Here is a 22,888-nt window from a genome sequence, read left to right on the forward strand (position 1 = left end):
AAAGCTTTCATTGACACCAGACACAGCGAACAACAGGTTTTTCAAAGGGGGGAACTATGAAGTCAAAGGGTATCATACACCGCCTCCGCAGAAGAAAATCAACGCCTACTTCAATACTGCCTGTTTAGCCCCGCCAACTGATTCGCGCTAAATAACATAGGCCTACGAGGTGATCATTGCTAAACCGGATCGAGCTACCAAGCAAACAATAAATATGCCGTTTACAAAATATTGTGCAGGGCCTGGTTTTGGAAGAAGACAGTCGCTGCATAAGCTTCCTTCGGATTCCAATATTAGGAATGCGTGATTAAACTTTATTAAATCAGTAAATCAGTCACAATTTCCGAATCTGACAGGCTTTGCAAACAGACTTTTACGATACGGATCTGCCAGCAACGCCACAAACATGTAAGTAACCATGTATATTCTAATGCCTGATCTGTGATCAGTGATTTCTGAGTAATTATTCAAGTTCAGATAGATTATCTTTCTCTCAAAATCGTTCAATACGGTTTATGAATCCGTGACTAAACAATCAACTTCACATCGTTTCTCTTAGTAGGATGAAAATAATCGTATTTAAATTGTGATTAAATTATATACAGAAAGCGATCAAAGAATGCTCCCTTTCCAAATCGCCCAAGCTGTCAATCACACAGCGCGAGTTTATCTGGACACTTGCCAAAACTCGTTATGAAATCAATAATGCTGTTACACTGCACAACGAAGCTCTTACTGTATTTACATCGTGTTTGCAGTGCTATTTGTTGAAGGCATTCGTGAGAGAGCAAAAATTGCAATAGATCTTTATTCACTCGATCAACAGACTGTCTGTCATCTGCTCAGTGTTCATCACTGCAACATTTCATGTGATGGAATAGATTTAAATATAATGCTTTAAACAATACACGATTTGTTAATCTCGATAGCTGTAATAGTAAAAATGTTGTAAAAGTTTTTGAGAGAGTTACATTAGAACATTATAAGGGCACCCCAAGCAACATTATACAATAATAAAACAATCCAGTTCATGACCCCTTTAAGCAGTTTTGATTTACATGTTGTTTAATGTTTTTAATGTTTGATGATCACATTATTTAACATTTGAGTGAGCAATCTTCCATCACTTGTTTCGGACTTCACTGCAAAGGACATTATCTATGGACTTATAATGTACAATAACAACGATAACTTCATGGTTAACAATATCCTCATAAAGTAGAATAAAAATGAAGTAGAATTGAAGTAAATGTACCTGTGAACCAACTAGCCTACACAAAAATTCAGATACGTAGAATTAGAAACATATCTTTTATATCAATATTCAAATCAATATTTTCAAACAATGTAAGTTTTATAAGACTGTATATGAAAGCCTATGTTAAAGAAGTATATTTAATAGGATACTCGATCAAAAGAGTTCACACATCTACAAGCCAAGTATACTTTGAATGCTTAATTATACTTTTAAGTATATCTCAATCAAAAGATTGAACAAGTTCAGGCCAAATATACAGTACTTGGACTTTTCTCTCAGCATAGTCAAGTACACTTAAGTGTAATTTTAAGTATATTTCTGAGAAGTACATAAAGTATATTTCTGAGAAGTATATATAATGTGGACTGAAAGTTTACTTTCTTATTTTTTGTTTAAAAGAAGTATACTAATAGAACATTTGAATAAACGTATTTTTCGTAATGTATTACAACCGACCAGGAGGTAGTAAACAGGAAAGCATGTCATTTGACTTCCATCTCGCAACACGTAGGGAAGTCTGTTGTCAACACACTAGGTAAGGAGTGGGTTCCATCATTGTATGTTTTGGGGTTTCAGTTAGTGTAGATTATGTAGGGCGTTGAATGGCGAAGACTTTTTTTCTCTTTCTTTGTTTTGTTGCGTTAGGTAGTTTATTGGGAATGGGGTGTAATTGAAGTGTGGGTTTTGTTACAATTTTTTCTTTGATTTAGCCCCGCTCCGGTTCTTACTCCCTGTGATTGACATTTGTTCTTTTTTTGTCCTCTCAATTAAGTGTAATCATGTGTTTTATTGTGAATAAATGTCTCCCTTTTCTCAATTGAAACTCCCTCTGTTCTTGTGTTCATTTTGTACCAGCACATTGATTAATGTCAACCAGGGTTAAAAGATCCGGGAATTTACTTTATTTATTTGATGTTTTATTCCCTCATACCCTCAGCCACCTTAGGGACGTAACATAAGTGAATGGACCATGTTTTTCTAGCTAGGGATACTTTGCATTACATCATCGTCAGACTTTGTTAGTGCTCCGCTGGCGCCGGCTCTGCTCATGTCCGGTTCAATTGATCATTGTAGGTGTTGTCATTCATTACAAATATAAAATGTATTAACTGGTGCAACATTTCAAATGCCTAATGCTGTAAATGACAGGAGCATTGGCCTCCAATTTATCACCTCATAAAACATTGTATCCACCCAAAAATGTGGTTATACAAACACAACTGTGTAGGGTTTTTTCTGAAAATGCCATTTTTCTTATATTAAATTAAGATCATCCTCAAAAAGTGTTTTCTTAATAGAGTTGCATGCCCTTTAAAACTGGGAGCTTATTAGTACTCATGTTGCACCACATTAGACAGCAGTGGCTGGTACCAGGGGAACAGAGGAGGGTGGAAGGCTGAGTGAACAAACAGAAAGAGAAGGATTTTCCAAAAACAACGCTATATAGTAACATTCAGAGTAAGTCTGCTTTCTTCTTTATCTCAGGAGAAATAAAGAATAATTATCCTCCTTTTATCACTGCAACCTGTCATATCGGATCTACCCATCATTTCCAACAACAGCAGATTGCATAAATGAAAGGAATCTTTGAAACTGACAGTCCAAAAAGTCTGCAAACTTTTTTACTTTTAGAGACATGCAAATAAATCAAAAGAGTATCTTCACTTCATGCAAAACCCTTTTAATTAATTAAGAATGCACCCACTGATCGTACTGTATATTTGTGGACACTGCCTGTGCTTTGATGCTTTATCTAATGTCAGCATGAAACGGAAGTTGCAATTGTCTTTTGTGAAACATCCCCGTGAACAAGAGAAAATGTAGGGCAGGACTTAATTTTGTCCGTGGGGAATTGATTGGATGGTTGAATCATTGTGGTTTGCTATTGTGATCTCATGTGAGTGACAAGTTGTACCGCCCTTGCGCCAGAGAAGAGAAGAGAAGAGAAGAGAAGAGAAGAGAAGAGAAGAGAAGAGAAGAGAAGAGAAGAGAAGAGAAGAGAAGAGAAGAGAAGAGAAGAGAATAGAAGAGAAGAGAAGAGAAGTTGCTGCAAAAGGGAGGGGAAGCTATTTTGATTAAAGATTATGAGGGCAAATAAACACAAAAGTAATAATCCATGGCCTTTGAGGGATTCCGTGCTGTCACATACATGTATTTAACTCTGTGCTCCCTAGGGAAAATGAATGTCCATTGACAGTTTTTGCTGTAATGTGCATGTGTTCTGTTTCAATAAGCAAGGCAAATAATAGAACATTGAAATAGCCTGAATATTAGTTTGCTTATAGTCTGGTAGTTTGCTTATGGAAATAAGGATATGGCTAGTGAAGGACCATGAACATCCCCACTCACTTTTGCCCATGAGTGGCCAAACATAACATTCTGCAGAAAGTAGTTTAAAAAATGCAGATTGGTTGGTGTGTGGTTAGTGAATAAGACATGTTTTTGTTACCATACGCAATGGCAATAGTGAAACAACTTTTGTTGTAAATTAGTCCATTATCTTCCAATACTGTAGCTGGTGTAAAAGATGGCCTGTTATCTATCTTTAATATTATTATATTGTACTATATTATGAACACTATATTATCTCATTCTTCTAGACCTTCATAAACTCTCTAGAGAAATATCTGTTATAGATGTCCCTTCTGCAAGAAGGAAATGAAGAAGGTTTACATTTGGGAGTACCCTAGTGAAAAAAAAGTATACTTTATTGTATTTGAAATATATTCCCTTTTTCAATAGTACATTGCAAATATACACAAAAAAAATATACTATCTTTAAATATATTAAAAGTATATTAGCATCATGCTTTTTATCTATTTTTATAATACAACTTTTAACACACTTTAAAATAATAGTACTTTAGTATATTTTCTAAAAATATATTTAAAAGCAAGCACACTTTTAACATATTTCTAACAAGTGCACTATAAGTACATTGGTAATAAATATATGCTTAAATACACTTTTAAAAAATATGCTAAAAACAAGCATACTTTTAATGTATTTCTAACAAGTGCACTATAAGTACATTGGTAATAAATCTATGCTTAAATACACTTTTAAGAAATATGCTAAAAACAAGCATACTTTTAATATATTTCTAACAAGTGCACTATAAGTACATTGGTAATAAATCTATGCTTAAATACACTTTTAAAAAATATGCTAAAAACAAGCATACTTTTAATGTATTTCTAACAAGTGCACTATAAGTACATTGGTAATAAATCTATGCTTAAATACACTTTTAAAAAATATGCTAAAAACAAGCATACTTTTAATGTATTTCTAACAAGTGCACTATAAGTACATTGGTAATAAATATATGCTTAATTACACTTTTAAGAAATATGCTGAAAACAAGCATACTTTTAATGTATTTCTAACAAGTGCACTATAAGTACATTGGTAATAAATATGCTTAATTACACTTTTAAGAAATATGCTGAAAACAAGCATACTTTTAATATATTCCTAACAAGTGTGTAACCCACCCAATTAATTGAGGCTGTGTTTTCATGTATTTTCATGTATGATTTTATATTTTTCCTTGCCTAATGCATGAAATGTTCAGACATATGTTTTATTATAATTTATTTCTTTTATTATTTTGTTTTTGCTGAGGGCCGAAACTAATAAAGAATTGCGTCGATGGATGCTGACGTCACATTCGCGCCAGCTCGTTGAACAGAGAGATATGTGAGCCACATGTGTGGCTATCGTTTATCTTATCCATCGTCGTCAATATTCTTCTAATTTTATGTCTGAACTGTTTTATTGCATTAGGTAAGTCACAATTGTTTCATATTTTCATAAATAATGTTTAAGTTTGTGTTTGTTCATATAAGAAAATGTGGATGGTTAATGCTGTTCGTAATCGAGTATAAACTGGGCAATACAACACATGTAAAGTGTTTATGCTGTATTAGTATACTTGTTAAACCTGTTTACACATTTATGTTATGGGAATAATGTATTAAGTTTAAGAGTTATATGAATGTTTTATATGCATTTCGTGATGGGTGCTGACGTCACATTCGCGCCAGCTCATTGAACAGAGAGATATGTGAGCCACGTGTGGCTATCGTTTATCTTATCCATCGTCGTCAATATTTTTCTGATTTGATGTCTGAACTGTTTTATTGCATTAGTTGGCTTGATTTCAACGCTCCGTGGTCGTGTTGGATTCGCGCAGTGAGGCAGAAACGCGCTGGATTCCTATGTGGAAGAATCGAGTCATCTTGGCGACTCTTTCACGAGGAAAAAGATTCGATTTGTTCATCGTTCATCCCTGCAAAGTCTGTAGGCATTCACCTTCAAACGAACTGAATTGAACTGAGTCAATTACACTTCTATCCAAATGAACTGAACTGAGTCATATTCGCACGAACTGAACTGAGTCCATCACACTGAACTGAGTCAATTGCATTGCACTCAGACTTCATCACACTTACAAGGTTGAATTTAATTATTTTATTTTCATTTTATTTGATTGTCATTGATTGAATGGTATAGATATCTCATGTGATGTGTACAAAGTGATGCGTGCCTATGAAGTGAACAGCGAAGTGAGATTTCAGTGTACTGTTCAGTGAACTGATTGTTTCATTCATTAATTTCATTATTATTCATTAATTCATATTTCTGATTTTATTTCATTCCTTTGGTTCAATAATTTTTATTTTTATTTATCTGTCTAGTTAGGATTTTAGACACCAGTTAGTTTAAATAAGTGCAGTCACACATTATAATTTTTTAATATATTTTTTTATTAATGCAAGGTGTGACACCCCGAACCCAGGACTCCATATACTTTAAGTTGTGATTATAAGTATTTGGTGAGCTCAGACCCTAAGTAGATATTTTTCCTCCTTTTATTTTATGGTGTTATCCTATTAATGGGTTACAAGTGCACTATAAGTACATTTCGTCCCCTTGGAATTATAAGGTTCTATCTGCATTCTGACTGGTTTTGAGATATTGAGCTTTAAAGTTTTTGCATTCCATTCAACTGTGTAGAAATAACCTTTTTATTTTCTAAATAAAAAGTTCCAAAATGTACACAACTTAAAAAACAACATCACATAATGTAAATAAGTTGTCACAGAATAAGAATATGTGAATAACTCAATTTTGACAAAAATGTCAGATAGAACCTTATAATTCCAAGGGGACGATTTGTAATAAATATATGCTTAAATACACTTTTTAATGTGCATTTGTTATTGAAGACAAAGTGTGCTATTTGTAGTATTTGGATTAAGCCAAAGGTATTACGGAGAATATAATTTTTACTCAAACATAATAGACTTGTATATTGCTCGTAATGATTTTGTAATGTACTTGTAACACAGATAAAGTACACTTTATTATCACTAATCAAGTATGTATCTAGTCCCTACACAGGCATATACTTAAAGTATACTAAGTATACTTGAAGTTGTTCCAATTTAGTACACAAAAGTACACTAAATACACTTAAAGTTATGCTTTACTACAATTTAAATACAACTAAAATATACTTAGTACAAAATTAGTTGTTTCAAAATAGCACACTTAAAGTTAACTAATCCTTAACACACTTGAAGTATACTTATAATTAGTGTGGCTGCAAGTATACTTATTATATATTTTTAATATATTTATGGTATATTTCTTGTATGTTTCGAAGACACTTGTAATTAATTTGTAATGTACTTGTAACACAAATAAAGTACACTTTAATACACTAATCAAGTATGTAACTAGTCCTTACACAGGCATATACTTAAAGTATACTAAATATACTTAAAGTTGTTCCAATTTAGTACACAAAAGTACACTAAATACATTTAAAGTTATGCTTTACTACAACTTAATTACTACTAAAATATACTTAGTACAAAATTAGTTGTTTCAAAATAGCACACTTTAAGTTAACTAATCATTAATACACTTGAAGTATACTAATAATTAGTCTGGCTTCAAGTATACTTAACATATTTTTTTTTCACTAGGGTAGTCATTGATTTGGTGTTATCTCACTGCTTCAGCATAGCCACTTACAAATCCCTAGTATGAAAACTTACATCCAACAATGAACACAGTGCAAAATCATCAATCTATTTTCAAATCATAATAAATCACATCCTGTCAGCTGGAACTGTCAGCATTACTCAGCATTAATTCTCTCAATGTTATTTTGCTCTTGTCACTATATCTTAGTTTTTTCTCAACACGGATCCCATTAACTTGACTTAGTTTTATAAAACAATGCTGACATAATTTCCCTTTCTTCCCTTACTCCTCTACCTCATTAGATGCAGAAATCACAGTAAGACCATGTCTGCCGAAGCACATCTTTATAAAGCCATTCATTATTTACAGGTAAAATGTGACAAGACGACACTTATTTTACATGGCCAGACTCTCTATCCCTGTCGAAAGCTCAATACAGTGTGTCTGCAACACTGTCAGGAAACTCTAAAGTGATTGAATATATATATATATATATATATATATATATATATATATATATATATATATATATATATATATATATATATATATATATATATATATGTCACCAGCCTGTTTCAAAGCCTGCGCTGTCCAGTTGTCATCCATCTTCACACTGATTTTCAACAGATCACAAGTCTCCTCCTGCTTCAAACACTCCACTATCATCCCGGTACCCAATAAACCTAAAATCTCTGGACTTAACGATTACAGACCTGTTGCTTTGACATCTGTGGTCATGAAGTCATTTGAGAGACTGGTGCTGGCCTACCTGAAGGACCTCACTGGACCCTTGCTGGACCCCCTACAGTTTGCTTATCGAGCAAACAGGTCTGTGGATGATGCAGTCAACATGGGACTGCACTACATCCTCCAACATCTGGACAAACCAGGGACTTATGCAAGGATCCTGTTTGTGGACTTCAGCTCCGCTTTCAACACCATCGTCCCAGATACCCTCCTGAATAAACTAACCCAGCTCTCTGTGCCCTCCTCCATCCGGCAGCCGGCAGCAGCTGTGATGCTAGGAAAACTCACATCTCGGACCCTCACCATCAGTACTGGTGCCCACCAGGGGTGCGTTCTCTCCCCAATGCTTTTCTCCCTCTACACAAATGACTGCACCTCCAAAGACTGCTGGAGGTGCATTTTGATCTAGGCACAAAAACAGTTTTTCCCCCCATGCTATCTCCAGTTTAAACAGCTAAAACAACAATTAACACCTGTTGTATAATTCATTCAGTACTTGAGAGAGAAGCAATAGTTTTGAGTAAATACATATACAAATTTAAGCCGAGCGGAGAGGAGCGCAGTGCATGTAGTGACATCATGTCAGAATCACATGTAATAAAATACCTAACTTTATCATTATGAATATAAACAACTAACATGGCTGTTAGTACTCACTATCAAGCTAGCATATCGATACTGGTAAAGTTTAAAATATATTGAGTTTGATTCGGTAACGAGCTAGTAACATAAGGCAAAGCTAAAAACAGGTTGCATTGATACACGTTTTCCCATTACCATCAGTTACACTGTGATTGAAGGTGAATTTTGTGTAAGATTCATAACATATACGGTGATTTGCATTGAAGAGCTTCCACGATGAAAGCACTGTTGGCTCTGATGAGGACTACACTCCAGAGACAAGTAACTTTTCGAATACTGTCTTCCTTTTTTTTGCCTTGTTTGCCTTCGCTGACTGTATATGCAGGTACTGGGAATTTTGACTGCTCTTTCTCTGCCATAATTGTGATTCTCCCTAGCTTCCGTGCCTCTTCCCCTCCTCGAGTCAAACGGGTGCGCGCATGCTGGCAGCAGGGGTGGTAGCCATGGTAGCGAGGGAGAGTGACAGTTGCCCACCAAATGATTTAATTAGTTCCGAATGGAAATAAGTAACTGTGTTTATGTCAGCCCTGAGAGGACTATAGACACTCGATTTTTTTATACTCTCCTTTTCAGAGTACTTACATTTTAATTATGTATTGGTATATAAAGACAGTTTAAAAGTTTTTTTTAGAAAAAACCTGCCTACCCTGCCTTTAAAAGGTTAGTTCACCCAAAAATGAAAATTATGTCATTAATGACTCTCATGCCGTTCCAAGCCCGTAAGACCTCCGTTCATCTTCAGAACTCTCAAACAGAAAGTTTAAGATATTTTAGGGTCTGTTGTCAATCCACGTTCACGACTCCGCAGTGACGCTGCTGACGTAAGACGCTGCTGTTGGTAATGCACTTTTATGTCGCCGTGGTTGTTTTTGCCGATTAGGACATCCGCGACATGCACACTTACGCACCATTTAAAAAATATAGCAATACCAAAATTCAAACAATGTAGAGTAGCTTGAATACATTGTGCGTCTCCCTCAGACTGTAAACGAAGCTCGGGCGCACCAGATAACACGTCAGCAACGTCAATGCGGAGTCATGAACGTGGATTGACAACAGACCCGGAAGAGAATACATTGCTGAATAAAGTCGTAGTTTTTGTTATTTTTGGACAAAAATGTATTTCCGATGTTTCAAAAAATTCTAACTAACCCACTGATGTCACATGGACTACTTTGATGATGTCTTTATTACCTTTCTGGACATCGACAGTATACCGTAGCCTACATACATTTTCAATGGGACAGAAAGCTCTCGGACTAAATCTAAAATATCTTAAACTTTCTGTTTAAGAGTTCTGAAGATGAACGGAGGTCTTACGGGCTTGGAATGACATGAGGGTGAGTCATTAATGACATAATTTTAATTTTTGGGTGAACTAACCCTTTAAGAAGCTAAAATTTTCCACATGAACCCTTTCACACATACGACCACACCAGTGTGAACAGTCAAGGCTGGTCCCTGGACCGTACGATCACACCGGTGTGATTAGAACGGTCAGTGCATCACGTGATTACCTGCTAAATTCAAACGTGCTTTCGCGCGCTGACTGGCGCTTAGACAGAGACGGACGCGCTCATCGCTTGTCATATATCAGAACTGATGCTATACATCGTGACAAAGTTCTTATGTGAATTGGTTGATGCACTAAACTAATTCATTTTATTCATATCGGTTGAGCTCTCTTGGGGCCTAATTTAAAAAAAAAAAAAAAAAAAAAAATATATATATATATATATATATTAGGGCCGGGACTTTAACGCGTTAATTAAGATTAATTAATTACACAAAAAATAACGCGTTAAACATTTTTAACGCATTTTAATCGCACTTATTTTTGCACCGCGGAACGTTTCTCACTGGATGAGTTTAGGCGGACCGATTATACTGGAGCACCAACTAGCGTTCACAACTTCCATAGACAGTATTTAAACGATAACTTCTAGCGTTGCCACCCGTCCCGGTTTTCCAGGGATTGTTCTCTTTTTTGAGCGACAGTCCCGGAAAATGTATATTATAAACCGTTTCCGTCTACTGTTACTTTGTTTTCTTCATGGTTGTGTACATCCAATCCTGTGTCTGTAAACGGGTAAAACAGTGGATTGGCCAATGCCAGGCGTTTACTTTTATTTGATTGGAAGCTCAACTTATCGCCTAGCAACTGCCTGCGCTGTGGGTCGGTCGGTCGCGCGCATCAACACACATCCAGGACTAAACATCGTGAGCAGTTGCTAGCTAGCTTTAAAAAACGTTCTATTTACATCTATTATGTGAAATTGGGGGAGAGACGGACGAGGAGGATAACACAACAAAATCGGATGAGCCACCAGTGTCAAAGAAAAAACTATTTACAACCTATAAGAGCATGGTTGTGTGCAAGCTGTGCAACAAGGAATTCGGAACGGCTATTGCTACACTTAATGGCAAAAATAGCACTGGTCTGCTACACTTGGTTAAACAAAAATAAACAATATTTTGTTGCTTAAGCTTATGTATTCAGTCATTATTCAATGGTATACTAAAAATCCATGTGAAAAAAATTACTTCTCACTGTTCTCAGGTCAAATATTTATATGCAATTAAAATGCGATTAATTTCGATTAATTAATTACAAAGCCTCTAATTAATTAGATTATTTTTTTTAATCGAGTCCCGGCCCTAATATATATATATATATATATAAACTGCATCAGAAACTGTACATGCATGCTTTATTTTATTGCAGTGCATTATATTCTACGATGGTTCTAATGTTTTAGCCACCTCATTCATTTTAAATATGGTGGCCAAATAAATTATAACAATCTTATAATATAATGCACTGCAATAACACTCCAGCACACACTGTGACCTCAATAATAAATATAGTAGAATTATAACCTTTCTGACAGTTTCAACTTAAAAACGGAGAAATTATAACCTTTGACATGTAGAATTCACAACAGAGCTCCTGTATTTGATTGAAATTTACTGTTTCAGGTGTACCTAATAAAGTGGCCAGTGATTGTATAAGTGTGCTATTCTTGTAATACATATTTGAGCTGATTACTGTTTGTGATCTTTCATGTATTTCGTCCTACAGACATTGAGTCACAAAGTACCATGAAGCAAACTGTAATGGGAGTGTATGTCATACTGAAGGTACGGTGTCCTAATTTAAGGTGTAGAAGTCCTCAGTGACTTGAGTAGCATTGCACAGGCTTGTGCTCTGTTATTTGGGCTGATATACTGTTTGAACCGGATCTACCCACCAGAGCTCAAATGCAATTTTGAAGTCTTGCAGAAGATCTTAAAGCCCAATTTAAAAAAAAATACAACTTTTAAATTGTTTGCATGTTTTCTGTGCTTTTGTGTAGATTACTGAAGTTTTGGTAATGTCATGCTTCTTAGTGCTGTCATGTAAAACAAATCTAATTGAAACTACAAGATAGATATTCATTAAACTACCAAAACCATACATAAACAAGACATTAACTAGTTGATGTAACAAGGCAGAATTTGTTGAATTGAAGTGCTTTGACGTCATTGAGTGAATAAGATTAAATTTTATTTTTTTATTATTTAATCAGATGCATAATGGGTGCATTCAACAATTTATTTTTTGGACTGTAGACAGGCAACCTTTCAATGATAAATAAATATACATGTACGACACGAGGAGGTTTTTATGTTCGATAAAAAAACACAGCATGATATAAAAGTAGGCTAGTATGAAATTTACACTAACATGATGAATATTATAATGTTTAGAGCAGTGTTTACTGTTAAATGCTGTGTTTGTTGATATCTGCTCAAACTTGGATGTTTATAATGTGCTAACAATAATGTTTCATAGTTTGGAGCGGCTTGATCGCCTCAGTAAATGCTCTGTGCACGCGCTGTGCGTTTGGGTCACTCGCGCTGTGCGTTTGAAAAGCATATATTTCTCTAGTGTAGTGCACTGATGTGTTTGTTTTTTACCATTTATAGGCCGTATGCAACAGGCTATTGTTATTATTGTTTTATGCATTCCTACAAGTATATGCATACAAGGCACAACAAACCTGGTGTTCATTATATATATATTTTTTGTAAATTTTAAATTGCAATTTTAACCAGAAAATCTAAAATGTATTCCCAAAATCGAGCAGCCCTGTTGTTTCTCTTGATAACAGGATGTTCACAGTTTTTTTTACAGGGATCAGATGCCACTGATGAGTCCTGCTAACATTCACATGAGTCTCTGTATATGGATATGGTAAAATGAAAAAAAAAAAACAACAACATGGAAATGACAGGTATGTTTAAGGAATGGCACAAAGATGTGTGACTGTTCAAGTCTCTGTCTTTAGATCAGTGTGTTCAATAATGTGCTTTTTTTGTCCTCTGTTTTGTATCTTTGGATTATGTTTTGTTGTAAATAAATCTAAACAATCAAAAAGCCATTCTTTTTTAAATCTACCCTCATTCTTTGTGCAAGGTTCCTTATAATGATAGGGCCTGATAGCACCTGATAGGGCCATTATGGGAGGGTCTTTGTCTTTCCAGGTGTGAAATACATCAACATTCATGATGATTCACGCCTTCTTGCATAGAGCTTTCTTACACAAAACATGTCTTACAAATTTTAAATCAATATATTGTTTTATCTGCATGAGTACGCTGGAAGATTTTCACATAGTTTTGAAGCAAATATGCTAGGCTATGTGATACAATTTTCAAAAGTCTTGAGAATAAATAATTAGTATGGGTTTCATGACCTTATTTCAGTGACGATTTATTTTAGTTTTTTCACAAACCACACATAAACATCATTATCTCAAAACCACAAATTTGACATACATGCTGTTGCCATATTATTGTAGCAGAGTTTGTGCTGAATAAAAGTATTTATTCTTTAGCCATGAAAATGTCACAAGTAACAGAAGCACAAATGTCAGAATGTAAGCAAAATGTAACAAATCAAATTAATTGAATTTAGATGGTAATACCAACAATAATAAATAAAAAAATGTTATTGTTTTTGGTTCTACTTTTCAAGAAATATAGTATAGAACTCAACATGACCCCTTTTATACTAAATCAATGTTATCACATTACTGTATGCCTGATTGTAAGTAATTGCAGGTAATTTTACATGGCTTATCTTTAGTAAATCCGGACAGTAGGGGTTTGTGCTGGTGCAAGCTGTTAGTAAATCTAGCCCTTGGAGTGGAGAGCCAGTACAATGATTTATTTATTTCACCTTTATTATTTATACTCTCTCTCCCCTGTGAAGGATCCCTTTACCACTCTACAGATAAAGCGTTGTCGGGATAATTACGGTTTCGCGTATCTACCCCGAAGTGATAAAATTCTGCTTCAAAATTAAGGCCAGACAAGTAGTTTCATGGTGCGTTCACACCGGACGCGAATAGCGCGTCAGGCGCGAGTGATTTCAATGTTAAGTCAATGCAAAGACGCGTTACGCGCGGAAAAAAATCCTGCGGCGCAAATGAGGCGTATAGTGCGGTGTGGTAGACGCGTATACGCCTCATTGAGCGTCTGGCACGTTACGCGCGAATGATTTTATAGTGCTTTTTGTGCATTCACGTGTTGACGCGAATTCGCGTCTGCTGCCCGAGTTGAAAAATCTGAACTTCTGCATCAATTCGCGCCGCGTTAACCAATCAGGAGCCTGCTTGCTTCACGTGACATAGCATAACAAACTCCTGCTCGAAGTCACTCATTTAAAATGGAGGAGAAACTAATTTTAGCTGTGAGTGATCACCCGGAATTATAAGACTCAAGTTCATACTTTTATAGAGACAGGAACAAAAAGGACCTCGCTTGGAAGAAGATAAGTGAGGAGATTGTACAACCTGGTAAGTTGTAAGATATACAAATTTCACTTTTGTGTCACGTTATTGACCTACTAACTCGCTAGTAAGCTGCCGTCCTGCTGGTTTACAACTATTTAAATGATCTATCAACATCAGACATCTTGTAAAAAGAAACTTTCACCTCTGACGTGCTTAAATTCTGCTTCAAATTTATGTTTTTACGCGCGTCAATTTAGCTCTTGACGCGCAAATGGACACAAAGTGATCAAGCGTATAACTAGACGTGACAGGCGCGAATTTGACGCGCTTTTCGCGTCCGGTGTGAACGCACAGTAAGGCTTGGTTTATAGGGAATTACAAACCTTCGCACATATATTCAAATGCGCATAACTATAGAATTAATTCTTAATGCGCACATGAGCGCCATCAGCGTTTCTCACAGGTTCGCGTTTAAAGTCCGCGTAGAGAGAACAATGTCATCTTAGTGGCCTCTAATTTAATAACTAATGACAGTTGCGACGGAAGTGAATCAATCAAAACTAACTTTAGCTGGAAAATATATTTATTCAAGAACCGCTATAAAGACAAAACAATCTATGTTACCTTAAATCATCCGTTTACTACTGTAAAGCCGCTTTGAAACAATCTACATTGTTAAAAGCGCTATATAAATGAAGATGACTTGACTTGACTATACCTGCCGCCTTAAATATCATATTTAAATGTATTACAATCTATACAATTTAAAATAACTATATATATTTTAATATATATTTCAATAATCTAAACTACACAAAATAATTCATTTTTATGAATATGTTATTATTGATCATGTTTAATTAATTATATGTGTAATATATTTGTCATTTGTAATAGAAATATTAAGTTTTAGTCTTGACTTCTTCTAAAACGGTTACAAATACATTTTGTGGCAGCATCATTGTACAGTGATGGGATCAGATAGTAATACCATGGCATATTAAATCTTATGTCTGAAAAAAGTTTAAAAAGTACCATGGTGCTTTTTGTTACTGTGTAATTACTGTACTATCTGTTTTAATTATTACAAAATACTCTTTCTGCAGCAGCCACATTCACACTTCAAGAGACTACGTTATTCCAGGCTACCAAACAAAAGGTATTTGCTAATTCAATCATTTCTGTTGGGCCAATATTCTGGGCATTTCAAATTGTTGTATAATTAAATTGGCTCTCTTAAGACAACTGGGACATCAACTATGAACATGTAGACACATGTAGCCTAGAATGTTACAGTCCTTGATAGTCCTCTTCATGTTTTCAAAAAGAAAAAGAATCAAGCTTTCTTTCACTGTCCAAGAATGGAAGATAACCATTTATATAGGCTATCTGTGTTGAGTTGTGAGCTACTTTAGGGCTTAATTGTAACAATATTTCCAGAATACAATAAACCCTTCTAATCATTCACCGTAAGCAATACGGTGGCCACAATATTTTTATGGATGGTGAAAGAGCAGCTGAGCTGACCCAACAAAGTGCAGCCAAAGGCCATTTTCACAGACTGATGCGGAGTGAGATGGACATTGGTAAACTACATGGCAATGATGCCAAGTGGGTCTCTCCTTTTCTCTTGACCTGCCGTACATGAAAAGCCAATTGTGCAGAGACAAAGAATTTCAAAGTTACCACTGAAGGAAAATGTCAGCATGCTTTAATTTAACCATGATAAGGCTTCTCTTGTATCTTTAATAACGCATGCATGTTAAAAACCAGTGAGGTTTTTGCACATCTGAGGTTAGAGTGAAACTATCTGGATGATATTTTAAGGCCACATGAACATTTATGCAGAGAGTTTGTAAGGTTCTTCCATTTTTTTATGGATTCAACATTTTAGCTCTATTAAAGGGATAGTTCACTTTGAAATAAAATTTTGGTATGTTTTAGCTTACCTGAAGTGCATCCAAGATGTAGGTGTCTTTGTCTCCGCAGTAGTTTCAATTTTGATATTTTTAGGTCAAACCGTTCTTGTCTGTCAGTCATGTAATCCAGGTATATAGGTACTGTATCCAAAAGCATGCAGAGATGTCTCTAATAGCATGCAGAGCAATGTGGCAAAATATCAAGCAACTGAAACTCAAAGAACTCATGTTACCTTTTTAACTTCTCTTTTTTTGCAAAGTGAATAATTTCAGCTGTGTAGTACTAAATATATATATATATATATATATATATATATATATATATATATCTTCATCACAACTTCATGATAGCACCTAAAGGCTTTTTTTGTAGTCTTATATTAACACCTAAAGACTAAGGAGAAAAAGTGAAATGACCCTACTTGATGCTTAGCTACAACTCATTTAGTCCAGTTCCTGCGAAACCTTTGTGGGGCTTTAACGGATTGTCTGAGGTGCATTATGTTTCAGATCAATCGGCTTTCTGTGAGTTGGAAATCACACAATTGACACAAAAGCCCTGTGGTGCCATGTGTATTGTAAACCAAAAGCTATAAGGTGCCAGCTCACTGCAGCCACTCGGACATGTCCCGAAGGTCTTGTTAGGCGAATACCCAATTCAATTAATTGAACAGCACATATTTAATTAAACAATAGCAAGACACTTTGAATCATGCCTCATATCCTCAATTTTGAGGCTCATTTTTAGTATACAGTCTGAGGTTTTTTTTAACTTCCAGCAACCTGAAATGGGACTCCATATGAAAAAATAAAATAATGTTTCTTACCTCAAGATACACCACCCAGGGCATAACTAATGTGGCCACGAGAAGATCTGCCACCGCCAGGCTGACAATGAGGTAATTAGTGGTGGTCTGCAGTGCTTTCTCTCGGGAGACTGCCATACACACCAACACATTGCCGAAGACAATGACAAAGATGAGGAGAGTCAGGAGCATGGCATAGTAGTTATACGGGTGCTTGGCCTCACAGCTTGTGCTGTTGAGGGCCCCAGTTCCGTTGTCATAATAAGTGTCATTGTAGGGATACTCCGTGAGGAAATCCATGAGCTGTGGCCAGGGAAGATGCCTGAAACTGAGAGACATAATTCACTGTCAGTGAAGCCACAAACACGGAATGAAACCAAACAGCATTATGCCAACACAAAGGAACATGTTATTTATCAGAGGTTGCTTTATCATATCTCAGTAGAGTTTTTTATTTATGTTTTATTTTAAGCAGAAGTGTATAATTTCTAAGACAGAATTTCACTTCACCAAATGAAACAACCATAATGGTGGTTATGAAATAACAAAATGATGTTTTCAAACTGCTTTCCTGAAACCCCCTCAAGTCTTCTATTGGTTTGAAAACAGTTAGTCCTGTCCAACTCAAGCCATTGATTGAGCCAATGTTGCTGTCTTGAGCTGGTCAGTGTTTTTATACTTTTTGAGGAAAACCCCCAACTGAGCCTGGTTTTTCCCCAAGGTTTTTTCTCCATTTCTGTTACCTGATGGAGTTTGAGTTCCTAATGGCGTAGTTGGGGTTTAAAATACACTTAAAATTCAACAATGTTATTTGACTGCACTGACACTGTTACATGAGACCAAAACTTGAATGATGAGCAGTTTTATAGCTAATTCAGCTTTGTTTCATAAATAACTAATTATGTAACATTGACAATATTACTGAACTAAATTCAATCCACATTGAACTGATTTGAGCTGAATAACGGTTCTACTGTCTTCTGAAAAGCTGCTTATAACCAGTGTTGGGTAAGTTACTCAAAAAAAGTAATCCACTACAAATTACTAATTACTGCTCTAAAATTGTAATTTAAGTACATTACTGATTACTGCATGTAAAAAGTAATCAGATTACTAATTACTTTACTTTCAAGTTACATTGAAAACCTATTAAACCTACAAGAATACACTACAAAGTGAAACATTCTTCACATAAACTTGCCTAACAATGAAAACTGTAGTCTTTTTAAATGTATACAGTATGTCTTCTCTACAACATTATTTGCTGTGTGTAACATGCACTGTATGTGTGTGCTAGCTTGTACTAACTATGTGTGTGTGCATTAAAGACAGGGAAAAATTATTTAAATTGATAACACTTGAAAACAGTATTTATGGTGCAGCGTTTTGCATGGCGTCCCCACTGCGTATAGCTACGCAATACGAAGTGACCGTTCGAAAGGGAACTACTCGGTTACTATCGTAACCTCAGTTCCCTGAGATAGGGAATGAGTATTACGTAGCCGGCCGCACCATAGTAACCTGGAGAGTTGTCACATAGTAACCAGTCGTTAAAACCTGCTATAATGGCAAATTCACAGGGCTATTATAGGCTTAGGCCGCGCCATTGGGTGTGCAGTTGAATTGAAATAACTGAATTGAACTAATTTCATAATTGAGGAACTTTACACAGTTATTGAACTGAACTGAATCAACAATGAACTGACTTGAGCTGAATAATAACACTATTATCTTCTGTAAAGCAGCTTTAATGTAGAATTTGGTTGGTCTCATATTTGATGAAGTTTTAATCATTGATCATTTCCCGTTTATTACTTTAAAGCTGTGTTGTATAAAGCAATATAGAAATAAAGATGACTTGACTTCACTTGAAAATCAACATACAAATAGGCAGGCGACAGCCTATGACAAAACTACAGATGAGATGACGAGTATAAATGGGGACCTGTGCAATACGTCATCCTCTTATTTTCTTCAGGAGACTGAACTGGCAAGTTTATAATATGGACAGCACTAGCACTGTGAATTTTAGAATGTGTGTTCATCCGTGTCAGCGTTTTCTGACACCTAATAACACACGCGATATGTGCGTTGTGTGTCTGGGGAAGAAGCATGCATGCTCAGTCTTTGAAGGGGCTGTATGCGTGCATTGTGAGCGTTCTCCTCTGAGCTCTAGTCTGCCCCTTTTCTTGAGGGAATCGGGACAGCTATCTGTGCCCCATAGTTCAGGACCTGCTGCAGCCGAGACGAGCAGGAAACTGAAGTCGTGGGGCTAGCAGATGGAGCTTGCGATGTGCTTGAGAGGGCTTTGAGTATCTCACGCACGTTGGTGGCTGACGAGAGCGGGCTGCGGAATGATGACGCGGTCTCTCTTGTGGCATCTCATTCAGCAGCATGCGCATTCCTCGCCCCAGACCAAGCTGTGCAGGGTGAGGCTGATGAGGACGACGATGTTTCTAAGTGCTCTCACCCCGCCTGCCCCGCATATGATGAGTTGTTGGACGTTATGTCACACTGCGGATAGGCTTGATCTGCCGTGGAAACTTGGTAAGCGCACCCTCATGCGCCCGCCTCGATGACCATTTTTTTCTCGGGGCATAATCCACCAGCTTGTACGAGACTTCCTTTATCCCAGATCTTCACAGTGAGGTGCGGAGGTCTTGGAATAAGCCATATTTTGCACACATCCACAAGACGTGGAGTGATGCAAGGCCTCCTCTATCTATTGAGAGTCAAGTTATAGAGGTCTCCGGTCCTCAGAGCTCCACCAGGATAGCGATATCAGGTAGTAGGCTCTGTGAGCCTCCTTGTAAACTGTCATGAGTGTAGGACTTAGTTAAGCCTCCTCTCAATTTTGGGAGTCGTCATGTTGAGGCCTCCATCCTCAGAGCTCAACCTCAGTAGGACTGAGTAGTTAGGCTCTCTCTGAGACTCCTTGGTTACTGCTTTAAGATGGAGCATTATCAGGCCTCTTCTTGCTATAGAGAGTTAAGTTATAGAGGCCTCCGCTCCGATATAAAGTAGTTAGGCTCTCTTTGACCCTCCTTGGTAGTTTTCCTGGGTGTAGAACATAGTTAGGACTCCTCTCACTTCTGAAAGTCGTTAAGCTGAGGCCTCCACCCTCAGAGCTTGATCAGGCAGCAGGGTTGAGTCGTTAGGCACCCTCTGATCCTCCTTGGCTACTGCCTATTTTATGGAGCGTTGCCAGGCCTCCTCTCGCTTAGAGAGTTGTTTTATAGAGGCCTCCGCTCCTCAGAGCTCCGTCCTGGATAGCGATGTTAAGTAGTTAGGCTCTCTGTGAGCCTCCTTGGTAGGTGTCCTGTGGGTCGGGCGTAGTTAGCCCTCCTCTCACTTCGGAGAGTCGTTATGTTGAGGCCTCAGTCCTCAGAGCTCAACCTGGCAGTAGTACTGAGTAGTTAGGCTCTCTCTGAGCCTCTTTGGTTACTGCTTTCGGATGGACCGTTGTCAGGCTTCCTCTAATTATAGAGAGTGGAGTTATAGAGGCCCTTACTCCTCATAGCTCCACCTGGATAGCAATATCAAGTAGTTAGGCTTTCTGTGACCCTCCTTGGTAGCTGTCCTAGGTGTAGGACATAGTAGGCACTTTTAGACCGTCCTCAGAGTTTGACCATTGCATACCAAGTTGTTAGGCTTTCTGTGAGCCTCCTTGGTTGCTGCGAGTGTTGTTAGGCCTCCTCTCACTAAGAGAGTTATTTACTGTGGACTGCTAGGATAGCTAGGATAGCATTGTGAGTAGTAGGCCTCTGTGAGCCTCCTTCCCAGATGTCCTGAGCTTTGGGTGTTGTAGGCCTCCTCTCATTTTTAAGAAGAGCGAAAATATCTGAGAAGCAAAAGTCTCCTGTTGCTTTCCATTTAATTTCACTCCATTTGGTCCCAGAGAGTCTAACAACTTATCATAACACCCTACCGCCTAGCCGAGCTCTAGGAGTGGAGGCCTCAGTTTCTCTAAATCAAGAGGAGGCCTAACAATGCACCACGCTCAGGAGGCTCACAGAGAGGCCTTGCAAGGAGGCTCACTAGTAAATGCAATAGGTGAGCTCTGGGGAGCGGAGGCCTCATTAAGATAACTCTCTAGCTAGAGGAGACCAAGCAATGTTTTCAGTAGCCAAAGAGGCTCACATAGAGCATAACAACTTAGCAAACTACCTCACCAAGCTCTAGGAGTGGAAGGCCTCAGCATGACAACTCTCTATCGAGAGGAGACCTAACTACGCCCCACACTCAGGTCATCATGCAAGGAGGCTCACAGAGAGTCTACACATCACAAATGTTGTCCTTGCAGAGCTCAAGGGGGCGGAGACCTCAGTAAGATAATTCTCTCTCTAGCGAGAGGAGGCCCAGCAACCCTTGCAGTAGCCAAGGAGGCTCACATAGAGCTTAACAACTTAGCAAACTGCCTGGCCGAGCTCTAGGAGCAGAGGACTCAACATGATGACTCTGTAAATCAAGAGGAGACCTAACTACGCCCCATGCTCACGGCATCTTGCAAGGATGCCCACAGAGAGCCTACAACTCACAAATGCTGCCTCATTAATACCCCTTTTCCACCAAGGCAGAGCTGGTGCTGGTTCGGAGCCAGAGCCTAGTTTCAAATCGGTTCTTTGTTTTTCCACCGCCAAAGCACCAGCTCCGAACCAGTAAAACTGGTTCTTAAGTAGCACCAAATCATTGCAGGGTCTAGAACGGAGCCAAGTAAGAACCGCTTGCGTCAGGGGCTGGGGGCGGGGTTACCGTGACCAACACGTCGAATAGAAACTTGTGACCGCCATTTTTAAATAGCAGCTAGTCGAGCTAATAGCAGCTCGATTATAATATCCGTCTATGTAAGTTACGGCGAGCTGCACGAACGCGTTGGATTCTGATGTATTTTTGCAATCCCATGAGGATCCATAGTATTGCAACGTCCGTTATTGTTGATGGCTTGTTCGAGATGCATCGGAGCGGCGCGGACCGATCAGAGCTCCGGGAGTGTTTGGAGAGCATACGACTCCTTGTGCTTTTGATCGCTTTAGCAGTGCTTTAATGTCACGCGGCGATCGGTCTGCGAGAAGCCGAACCATCTCGAACATGCCTGGTGTGTTTTTGTTTGGCGCTGCCGCGCTAGCGTTGCTGGGCAACATGAGATGTATACACAGTGACGTAAGATCTGGCTCTGTTTTGGCTCTCTAGCCTGTGGAAAGGCAAACCGGTTCTTAGAAGAACCGTCAGTAGAACCAACTCCGAACCGACTCTAGCTCTAGCTCTGAACCAGCACCTGGTTCTTGTTGGTGGAAAAGGGGTATGAGATAACTCTCTCTAGCGGGAGGAGGCCTAACAATGCTCGGAGTAGCCAAGGAGGCTCATAGAGAGCCTAACCACTTAGCTTAAGGCTGAGCGTATAGGATGAATACACTACATCCTACCCCTGTCAAGAAAGCTACATAACAGGGCTAGCAGCCTGACACAATAATTGGTGGAGCTCAGAGGAGCAGAAGCCTCTAATAGAAAAACTCTCTATAGCACGAGGAGGCCTAACAACGCTCTAGTTCAAGAGCAGTGACCAAGGAGGCTCACAGAGAGCCTAACAACTTCGTTCGTAGGGCGGAGTCCTAGCTATATCCAACGTATGCCAAGAAGGCCAAACAAACGAACTAACTACTTCATGACGCTATCAGAACAGAGCTCTGGGGAGCGAAGGCCTTAGCAGAACGACTCTCTCTAATGAGAGGAGG

At 37.9% G+C, this 22,888-nt stretch overlaps 1 protein-coding gene across 1 annotated transcript in view; it reads right to left on the minus strand.

Annotated features, from left to right (window-relative positions):
• Positions 1–22,888, minus strand: part of drd2b (dopamine receptor D2b) — an 85,678-nt gene that overhangs the window by 22,624 nt on the left and 40,166 nt on the right. Inside the window, exon 2 of the mRNA XM_079606018.1 lies at positions 17,178–17,484. Coding sequence (XP_079462144.1) covers positions 17,178–17,456 — 279 coding nt within the window. The 5' untranslated portion in view covers positions 17,457–17,484. The remainder of the gene's footprint in view (positions 1–17,177; positions 17,485–22,888) is intronic.

The sequence above is a fragment of the Phoxinus phoxinus genome, assembly GCF_949152265.1.
Source record: "Phoxinus phoxinus genome assembly, chromosome: 3".
NCBI classification, from domain to species: Eukaryota; Metazoa; Chordata; class Actinopteri; order Cypriniformes; family Leuciscidae; genus Phoxinus; species Phoxinus phoxinus.